Source organism: Hevea brasiliensis, chromosome 15 (assembly GCF_030052815.1).
Source record: "Hevea brasiliensis isolate MT/VB/25A 57/8 chromosome 15, ASM3005281v1, whole genome shotgun sequence".
Taxonomy (NCBI): Eukaryota; Viridiplantae; Streptophyta; class Magnoliopsida; order Malpighiales; family Euphorbiaceae; genus Hevea; species Hevea brasiliensis.
The window spans coordinates 54,073,480-54,084,542 of NC_079507.1; the positions used below are offsets into that span (position 1 = coordinate 54,073,480).

At 31.4% G+C, this 11,063-nt stretch overlaps 1 protein-coding gene across 3 annotated transcripts; it reads right to left on the reverse strand.

Annotated features, from left to right (window-relative positions):
- Positions 1–6,619: 6,619 nt before the first annotated feature.
- Positions 6,620–10,748, reverse strand: LOC110668364 (uncharacterized). Of its 3 annotated transcripts, XM_058136124.1 has the most exons (4): positions 10,287–10,618; positions 10,128–10,191; positions 9,017–9,749; positions 6,620–8,241 (listed from the first exon to the last, which is right to left on the reverse strand). In XM_058136124.1, the coding sequence occupies exons 3-4, from the start codon at positions 9,722–9,724 to the stop codon at positions 6,919–6,921; spliced, it is 2,031 nt and encodes a 676-aa protein (XP_057992107.1). In that variant the 5' UTR covers positions 9,725–9,749; positions 10,128–10,191; positions 10,287–10,618; the 3' UTR covers positions 6,620–6,918. The 3 variants fall into 3 exon arrangements, with proteins under 3 accessions (XP_057992107.1, XP_021685254.2, XP_021685253.2); XM_021829562.2 differs by having other exon boundaries at positions 10,128–10,618; XM_021829561.2 differs by having other exon boundaries at positions 9,017–10,748.
- Between the last annotated feature and the right edge of the window lie 315 nt (positions 10,749–11,063).

Consider the following 11,063-nt stretch of genomic DNA (forward strand, 5'->3'; position numbering starts at 1 on the left):
GTCCCTTAATTCTTAAAAAATTTGTTTCAAGTAAATATTGATAAAATTTTTGATATAATGTTTAGGTGAGCCAGGCAAGCCTTCCTCCTCCGTCCAGCTATCACAATAATTTTTGGATTAATGTGAGTAGATATTGATTTTATTTATAATTTCAATATTATTATATTCAGAGTATGTTCATGCATCACTTATATATATATGTATATAGTAAATATTAGCCATGCTTTATATTACATTTGTTCTTGATAATATTGCTATGATTATTATTTTGTGACGATCTAGAGCTGTGTGTGTGAGTGGGTGTGTATGTGGTGTGTTTATGGATATGGGTAAGATTAGTAGAAGCGGCTGGAGCTTGACTCGCTGGGACCTGATCCTTATTATGTATAAGTCGGGGTAGGCACGGCTTTGAGTTGATGTCGCTAGCTTCCGTATTTAAATATTAAGAGAAAATCCTGCTTTGAGTTGATCTCGCTGGTAGAAGTTAGAACTAAGAGAGCTGTATAGGAGATCAGCTCATATGTATATATGTGTGAGTATGGATGTGACACACGGGTATGCGAGTGCTCCAGATTGCCTTTGATATGATTATGACTTGATTTGTTTGAAATATGTGAAGATGATGTATTTCACTTTTATGATGCACTAGACATAGATAGTTATAGAAATTGTAAGTAAAATCAATATCTTATTCCATGAGTTGAACGCTCACTCCTGTTCACCTATTTTTCCAGTTTACAGGAGAGCTTATTTTTATGTTTAACTTACTTCCTACCTCGCAGGTCTACTAGCTGTTATTTCCATATTTTGTATTGTTAAATTTAAATTCTAGATCTTCGCATGTGTAGAACCATTTTACTTAGCTTGAGCTTGTAAGATTAATTATTTTGGAATTATAAACTTATTAATCTATGTATGTGGAATGAGTAGATGGATGACTATGTTGGATGAGGGAGTTGGACTCTCATTTGATCTTATATTGAGTTGATGATTATGAATGAGAGCTGAGCTCCTTATACATATATGTATATTGTGATGACAGGTCGGGTGAGTTAAAAACTCTCCGTTGGATTGTCTAGTTTATGGGTGGACTCTGTCCTGTTGATTTCTTGAAAATGGGGTACATGGACTTTAAGGTTGGGCTAATGAATAGTTAGGCTTACTACAGGCTTTGGAGATCTTATGCTAACTCTAGTCCTAGTGTCGGTCTGGCCCATAATTTGGATCGTGATAATTTCGTGGTAATATGATAGTGGTGGCGGTGGTAATTGTGACAAGGTAAGGGTAGTGCTAATAGTGACAGTGATAGCTAGGTGGTAATATTTGTGGCAGTATTGACAATAAATAAAAAATTAAAATAAATAATAATAATTATATTCATTTTTATATATAATAATCATTATGTTACTTTAAATATAATTAGTTACATCATTATGTTACTTTAAATATAATTAATTATATTACATAATTATAATTCTATTATCTCAATTTTTTTTTAATATTATCAAACAATGTAATCAAAATATATAATGTAATCATTATTGCATTCCGGTTTAATTACATCATTTTAAACATGGCCGTAGTTTATGTCTTATTTTTATTTATTTGTTTATATGTTAATTTAAGTTTATAAGTGGCATTATAAATTAAATTCCATGTATTATTTAAATTTTTTTATTCAATTAATAAAAAAAATTACTTATATTATAATTAAAAAAAATTTAAGAAAAGGAATATATATATATAGAGAGAGAGAGAGTCTTTTAGAATCTCTTTGGTGCATAAATACAAGCACAAAATATGCAAGACTCAAAATTTAAAAAAGAAAAAAAATAATAAAAAAGGCAGGTAGGGCAGTGAAAGTTAGGACAAAAGGATGGAAAATAGTGAGAATTTTTTTTAATAGTATTTTAATTACATGCATGAATTACTCCTTAAAAATCTCAATCTTACACTACATGACAATTTGAAATTATGTTGGCACAAGCACAAAGACAATTCTTCTAAATTGACATCCTTGTATAATTAGTAGATTAATTATACTTTGATGGGTAATTTAAAGGTTATTAATTATTCATCAATTAAGTGTAACTTGAGTGCTTTTTCTCTCCTTTAAAGTATAAAATGAATAGGTCTTAACTTCGAACTTCTTTATCTATTTATTTTGTAATTATTCATTTTTATAATAAGAAAGAAAGATAACTATAATTATTTCATTGTCTATCGGTTATTATAAATTTATGAAATTAAAAAAATTATTAATTATTTTAAAATTCCATTTTTAATACACTTATAGATTGTAATTCATTGTGAATATATCAAGTTTGAAAGTGATTAACTTATTTTAACTCATAAAATCCAAAATGATTTGTAAAACTAAAAGTCAATATATGATTTGACTCAAAACACAACCGTTTATATTGACATTTAATAATTTTAAAAAATAATTTAATATCACTAAATAGTGATTTTAATTATAAGGTTTTCTAAAATTCTTCTTATCCAATATTTGTTAGTTTTTTTTCTAAACCATCATTGTTGATTTTTTTTTAATTTATGTAGTTATTTATTTAAAATTTTAATTTCTTTAAAAATATTGATAATTCAAAAGCTTAAAAATGATTATTATTACTCGAATATAGTAAAATTTACTTGAATAATACTTGAATCCTTTTAAATTTATACATTTTAATTAATAATTTATATATAAATATAGAGTTGTATTAGTAATTTATATTTTAAAATTTTATAATTCTAAAAAATATTTAAATACTATTTATTTAAAATATATTATATAAAAGTTTATTAATATTATTATAAAAATATTATGTATTTAACTATTTATTTATATAAATTTATTAAAATAGGAAATATTTAACATATAAAATTCAATCCGACATCAACTCAATATGATATCATTAATTAAATTAATTCGAACTTGCCACAAATATCTGATTATATACTATCTAAACTCGTCTAATAAAATTTAATTGAATTGAATATCTGAAAAAATTTAATATGTAAATGTTGCTTTTCTAAGTAATTAGTTATTGCTATTTTTTTAATTACTCCAATTAATTTCCATGAAAGAAAACAACTCTAATTTGTATCCAATTAGCATGGCCAGCTAATATGAATGCAAGACCTCACCTAACTGGATCTTGCTACGTACTATACATTATCACTCAAATTATTAATGATAGCAAGTTGGACATTCTATATAAACTCATTTAACTCCTTTATTAAAATGGTTTTGCTATATATATTTGACCTATAAAAATTTCAAATTTGTCGACTGCTAAGTTAGTTAATTAAATACAAATTGGTAAATCCAAAATCAGGTTTTGGGCTTCAAATATGCAAACATAAACGAAAGCACAATTATGTAAACGAGAACATTGACTTGCATACCCTAAAAACCCTCTTTAGAACCTCACTTTACAAGAATCTAATCATCATCATCATCTTCCATTTTTCTTTCTTACGTACAAAGTTTATTGTGGGCGCTCAAAATGTTTGACCAGTTAATATATATTTAATTCATTATGAATGTAATATATAGATATATAAGATTTATATATTTAATTAATGAGTTTTATTATATATTTTTTGTGTGTACATAATTTTTATTTACTTTACTTTTGTCATAGGACAGGAAGATATTTAAAATTGGCAACTTTATTTTTAGATAAAATTTGTGGAGTGTGACATATAGGTCAGCAAAAAAGGATAATAATTGAAAATTTCAATTAAACTATTTTAGTTTGGTTTTTTTGGTTTGGTTGATTTAGTTTTTTTTTTTTTTGTAAAAATTATTTTTGGTTTCAGTTAATTATTTTCATATAAAACCAAATCAACTAATTTTTTTTTTAATTTTTAACTAATTTTTTAAATTTTATGGACTTTTATGAAATATAATGTGTTATTTAAGAAATTTACTTACAAAATAAAAATATAAAAATTAAAAAAGCCTAACAAAATAAGTGCAAATTAATAAATCATACAGAATTAAATTGTCTTTACTTAAAAATTTTTTGAGTAAGAGATTGAAAAAATGATGATTTGAATTTAACTTATTAATTGAGTGATATGCCTGTAGTTACCCAAAAAAAAAAAGCAATGCTAGGCAATGCAGCCCATAGTTCAATTTTTCAATCAATTGCACACTCATAGTGTGAGAATGATGGATGCATAGTTGAATGGATAATATTAGTATGCAAGTTTACCTTCAAGTGGACTTTTGGGCACCCACCCACCCATAGGGCTAAGCAGAATTCGGTTCAAATTAAAAAATCAAACTAAACCGAGTCAATTAGGTTCAATCGATTTGGTTTTAAAATTTAATTGGTTCAGTTCGATTTTAATTTATAAAAATTTCGGTTATTTTGGTTCGATTCGATTTTGAAGAGAAAAAAATCGATTAAACCGAATCGAACCGAATAGTGATTTATATAGTTAAATCGAACCGAATCGATTTTTGAATTAATTTATTTTTATGGAAAATTTATGAATTATATTTAATTATATATATATTAATTGTTTAATTTCATTGATTAATGATTATTAGGTTCAAACCAAAGTTAAAATTAGATCAAATAACTTGAAAATCAAGTCCAAATTAAAAAATCAATCAAAAATCAAACCGATCGATTTAAATCAAATCGAATCGAAATATTCGATTCGATTCGATTTTTTACTAATTTCGATTCGATTCGATTTCTAAAATTAACGGTTTAATTTTTATAATTTAATTCGATTCGATTCGGTTTGAATCGATTGCTCACCCCGACCCACCCACCCATTAACATTATTTCCCACCCACCCATTAACATTATTTCTTGCTCTATCAGACACGTCTAATCACAAGAAAAAGAATAAGGTACCATTGGGTTACATTTCCATGGAATTTTCTGCCAAAAGTAGCACCAAGACTTAGAAGTTTCAGTCAACTAGTGCTACACTTCATAATTTTGAAATTTTGGCTGTACTGGCCAATCACAATTTTGTAAAATTATAGACATATTTATATTATACACGTGATTTATCCATAAAAATATTTAAAGATCAAAAATGGATGTAAATTAGTGAAATTTAATCTTTATTCGATGAATAAACTTTTTTTTTTATTATTATTATTCTATTCGTCCTGTTAGCCAGAATTGTTGAGCATAAACTAGTTGTTGTTCACATCTGTGTTGCACCAATTTTATGCCATCTCTGAAAATTAAAATTAAAAGACCAACTTAATTGAAAAGTTTAAATTTTAAAATTATAATAGTAACATTAAAGTTGAAATTTATTATCTTTCAATTGTTAATTACTAGCTACTGATATTTGACCTTTAATTTGATAACTAATAGCAGCTGTTGAGCCAACAAGCTCTAAGCTATTACCAATAAATAACTTGGGTCACAGGTTCTTTCAATTTCCAACAAATTCCCACCTTTTTTTGCTTTTCCTTCTTAATCTTCAGTTCTTCTCAAGCAGGATAGATTAAGCTTGTACTTAATTTTCAAACTTTTTTTGTTTACAAGGAAAAATTAAATGCAAGCAATCAATATATTGGGCATAAATGATAAAAAACTCTATATCTCTTAAACAATGTAAGTATTCGATCATTGTAAATAGATAAAATTTCTGTTTAGAGCGCTTTAGCTCCATAATAAAATCTCCCTTACACGAATATAATTAAACATAATTTAGTGATTTAAGAGATATCTGCTAAAAGAAAAATGTATGCATATTTAATTTAGTAATTATTAAATTTATTCTCATATAAAGCCGAACTTACCCTTGTATGAAAATATTGATGATCAATATAAAAGAAACACAAAATGACGTAATCGAAACCGTTTAAGGCAAAAATTTCAATCATAACTAAGGAAAATGTATTACGCAGACGTTATTATTTGAAAAAAAAATGGTCAAAGGATGATAATAATTCTATCATCTATGGCACCTAAGAGACGGTACTGTTTTGTCAAAATGTAGTTATCTGTGGGAAAAATTTCAAAACTGTCACTGAAGAGTATGGAGGACAGGGAGAGACTTGCGAGTATGGAGGACAGGGAGAGTATGGTTGGGTCAGCCCCGATGATGTTAACAAAGAAGAGTGAGACACAGGGAAACAGACAAGTTTAATTATGCAATGGAGACACTCCATTAAAGTATGATTTAAAAAAAAAAAAAAAGATTCTTTAGAAATTAATTACATCGTTTGTCTATTATTTACTCTCCAAATGTGTTCATGTCATTGTGATGCCATGACTATGTCAGCACATGCTTATATATATATATATATATATATATATATGGTTGGAGGAACAGACACGGGCCTGGCCTTAAAAGGGCCAACAGTCCAAACAATTAGGCAGGGCCATGTGATTTGCAAGTTCAGATCAAAATTCTAGTCCATTCGCCGTTGATACATAATCGGCTTGACAGCCTGCCAATGTTCAGAAAAAGAGCACTTCAGAGGTTTTAACCAAGCAAGCATTTATCAAAGAGCCGCTTATCAAAGAGCCTTCATCTAGTTATTACAGCCAACTGAAGCATGTTGCTGCTTCTTTCTTGCTTGCAAACTAGAAGATAACTTGCTGATCGATTCTGTTTTCCTAGCTGAAAGAAATAAGAAAACTAAATGCTTAACCGTTCAGAATATTACATTTCTTCACTACTTTCCACAACATAAAAGCACAAGATGTACTTCAGAGAAAGTTTTGAGTACGATTACTTGGCCTACTCAAATTAAACAAGACAACATTCTACAAAGGAAAAGACATGCAGGAAACAGCTAAGAGAACTTGTTAATCTTCGTCTAAGTTAGACAATCTGCTGCTTGCTTCCGTCTGGGCTCTCAGCTTTGGACTCCCTCCTTTCTTTGACACCTGAATCACTGCAAGACAATAGCTTTTCTCATCAAGCTGCTGAGAGAACAGAAGGATTTGAACTATGGCTTTGCCGCGGCCTGCTAACTGGGGTTTTCACAGAAAGGCCAGATGCACCAAAACAGAAGTATTGGTTCCTCAACTTCTTATTCATCGTGGAGCCTTCTTTCCCAATCACATTTGGTGTTCTATCATCAAATGATTGATTGGAAGATGATGGCCCAGCTACATCATTGTCAATAAATACCCCTTTTTGTTTATCCAACGAAGTAGGAGAAGATGTGGATGATTTTGAAAATGAACTTGAGCGTGATCGACCTGGAACAGTTAATTGTGGCATAGCCTGCATAACACCATGCATTATGCCTGAAGCAAATTTCTTCTTGGCTGTTGGACTTGATTGATTACTCCTAACGGAAAGTGTCCTCTTGTTGTTAGGAAGGGATGAGGGCTTCGTGAATTTCTGGCGAAGTGGGGTTGGAGTTTCCCCTGGACAATTGCATTTCTTGCATGATTCCAAAGAAACTTGATCCACTGATTTCTTGAATCTTTCCGGTTTTTCCCCTTTCAGACGGGGCCAATGGAGGACTCTTTTCAACTGTTGTGCTGCGCTACTAACAGAACCTAACTTCCTATTAATTGTTGAGCTCTGGTTCCCATTGGTTGAGTCAATATGTTCAGTTGAATATGAACTCCTTTCTTCATAAGCTGGATCAGCATCAGAAGCAATCTCAATACCTGTATACAAGAATATTTCTGCATCGGAGATTCTGAATGATGTTCCAGGACTGACTCCATTACCTTGCATCTTCAAACGAGAGGCAATGGCTTTTCTTGCAGAATAATCCTGGCAACCAAATATCCCACCTGCTGAAATCAGTTGCCTAATCAGTACATCTGATGATGCAGAATGTGGCCGTTGCTTAAGAAGATCAAGAGGGGTCATCCCATCTGCATCATGGACATTGACATTTATTGAATGAGCAGACATCAGGAGCTGCACAAGATCAGAGTGAACATTCCCAATGATGGCTGTGTGGAGTGCAGTCCTTCCATCATTACTTTTGGCATTGATGATGTCTTCCACATTGAAAAATTTCCCACAAACCAACTGCTTCATAAGCTCAATCTGCCGGTCCAATCTTTTAAAGGCAGGAGTTTGGAATCCGGACACAGCCATATGAAGAAAGGTTTCTCCAGCATTGTTTGTTAAAGAGATCAATGAGGGAGACACAGCAATCAGAGCTTCTACCACAGATAATTGACCCCTATAAGCAGCAATATGCAACGCTGTGTTGCCTAGATGGTCTGTTGAATTGATGATATCAAAGGAGGCTATAAGATCTTTAACTACCTGCAAAAAGAATAACAGAGCTCATAGGCTTAAAAGATCAAATCATTGCTTACTTGAGATAAATGAAGGCAATCATCGAGTGGAATGCATCACGAGTTCATGACCTTATCCGTAAAAAATTATTTTATGAATATGAACATAATTTTATGAATCTATCAGTTTGAATGCTTTCCCTATTCAGAAGTCAAACAATGGAATACAAGCAGCATTAGTCCGTGGAGGGATAGTTGGATAAGGATTCAATAGTCTCCTTGAAACACCAATTGATACCCTGGGTTGAACCAATGAATCATGGTGTTCTCAGATTCATCAATATGGATATAGTGCCTCATCTTGAGATACTAAGAGTTTCAGTCTTTTCCAGAAACCATGGATTACAAACTTCATTTTAGTTCAGTGCATCATTAAATAGTTGAGTCATCTATGACATAATGGAGAAAAGAATCTTATTTCTTAGACAGCTAGAGTTAACAGAAAGACATGTACTTCTAAGACGGGCATGATCTAAGCCTGCTTCTTAGATCTCACATCTTTTAATTCTTACTTCAAAATTTCAGAAAACTTTGAGCAAATAAAAGATAAACAAAACTTCATGTAACTATCCAGTCCCCCTGCCATCACTTCAAAGCAGGAGAAAACAACACAATCAGGTTTCTATTAATCATATAAGATGATAAAAAAAAATTAAATTAAATTAAACTGACAAAATACTGAAAAAAGCTAGTTTTCCAACAGATAAGAAAGTGAAGCATCAACATTTTAGTTGGAGCCTCACCTCGACCTGCCCTCTGGCAGCAGCAGCATGTAAAATAGTTGCGCCTTCCTTATCTCTATAAGCCAAGACATCAGTGCAATTACTGAGAAGCTCCCTCAAAATGTTTGAATTCCCACCTCTTGCAGCAGCATGAACAGCCCTATTGATCATCTCCCACTTGTACAGAGAAGGAATATCCCCTATGTGCTCCTCAAACTCTCCACCTTTTGCTGTCAAAAACCTTGGAGAAACAGCAAAATCATAAACAATCCTGAAAACTTCACTACTCTTGCTTCTGGCAGCAGCATAGAGTATATCTGTAACACCGTATTCTCCTTCACCAAAAACAAGTAGAGGGTTCTTTTCAAGAAGTTCCTGAACAAAACTCAAGTCTCCAGCTGAAGCAGCAGTGTAGATAAGCCATCCACCATAGCCGGCTTGGATGAGAGAATTTTTACCTTTCTTGGATTCACACTCATGAAAAAGTTTTCTGGCAACTTGAGAGCGACATTTGGCAACATCATCAAACTGTTCCTCATCATCCCACACAGTCTCAAGGCGTCGAATTCGCCTGAGAGAGGTGAGCTTGATAAGGTGATTGTTGTCAATGCGAAGGAGCTCCCTGACCAAGTCATAGTGGCCATTAGCAGCTGCCCAATCAATGGGAGAAGCATACCACCACTGGTCTCCAGTACTCTCCCATCGAAGAGGGAAATAAGTGGGACGCATTATGACAATGAAGAACAAGAGATTACTGAAATATGATTAGGCAAAAGAACAAATTTAGGGAAGTTGATCAAAGCCCTTAGAAGACACAATTCAATACCAACTAAAAATGACAATAGAAGCAAGAACACTACAAGCTAAAGACTGAACAGGTCCCGAGCGTTCATAGAAAGCAAAACTGGAAACTTACTTCAAAGAAAAGAATGGAAAATTCCAACAACCCCAATAAATATCTATACGAAAGAACCTATTGAAATGAAGAAAACATTCCAGGACCTTCGAACAAAATTAGAACAAGTAAAGCATCAAGCAATTTTAACTATTAACAAATTCAGGAAGAGTTAAAATTGGAAAAAGAAGGGAAGAGCAACATGGAAAAATAAAGAAAAGCAGTTGAAAGGCCTACCCAGGAAGACCAACAGAAGAGAACTCTTTAATATTATTAACTCAAGCCGCTAAAGCGGAACCACCTGCAGCACAACCCGTCAAAACTCTGACACAGAAAATGCAGAAGAATGATAAAAGAACCACATGGGAAAGGCAAATTTAACGAGAAACAAAAAACCTTTCAATAGAAAATATCAGCTAGATGATAGTAGAAAGTAAAGGAAACAGAAATCATTGCCCACACAAAGAGAATCCAGAAAAGGTAACATGCACTTCAGGGCGGATTAGAAAAATATTTATCATCTGAAGAGAACAAGACAAAGATGATATTGGTTTTTTAAGAGAATTTTTGGACTTTTCACTGGTGAAAACATATGGGATTTAAACCTACAAGTGGATTAATAACAAGAAGGTGAGTGAGATTGTTTTTAATCTGTGAAAAGAGGATGAACAAATAATGATGGTGATATATGGGAATTTTGAGAGAGAGAGAGAGAGAGACAGAGTGGTCTTTACAGCTTTTTCTATGGGCTTTGAAGTGATAATGGAGGCAGCAAACTAATCCAATGGAGGAGGAATGTTCTTACAGTTCTTACACTGGACACAGATGTTGGAGTAATGATAAAAGCAAAGCCAAACCAGATTGCTTTTAGATATGGAGGAATTATTCTTTTTCAGTTGGTTAATGTCATCATCAACCGTTCGATTACAATTTACTTTTATTAATTAAGATAAGAATATTTCTTTAATCTTCTGATTTAAACTTTCAATTCTTGAAACAGATAGTTGATTTCTATTCCATTTTTATAATTTTTATTTTATTTAACTCCAATTTTAACTTAAATCTCTACAATTTTATTATTTATTAATATTAATTTTCACATTTTGCTCAATAAATAATATTAGTTCTTGATTAATGAAAATTGATGAATTAAATATACTTTTCATTAAAATA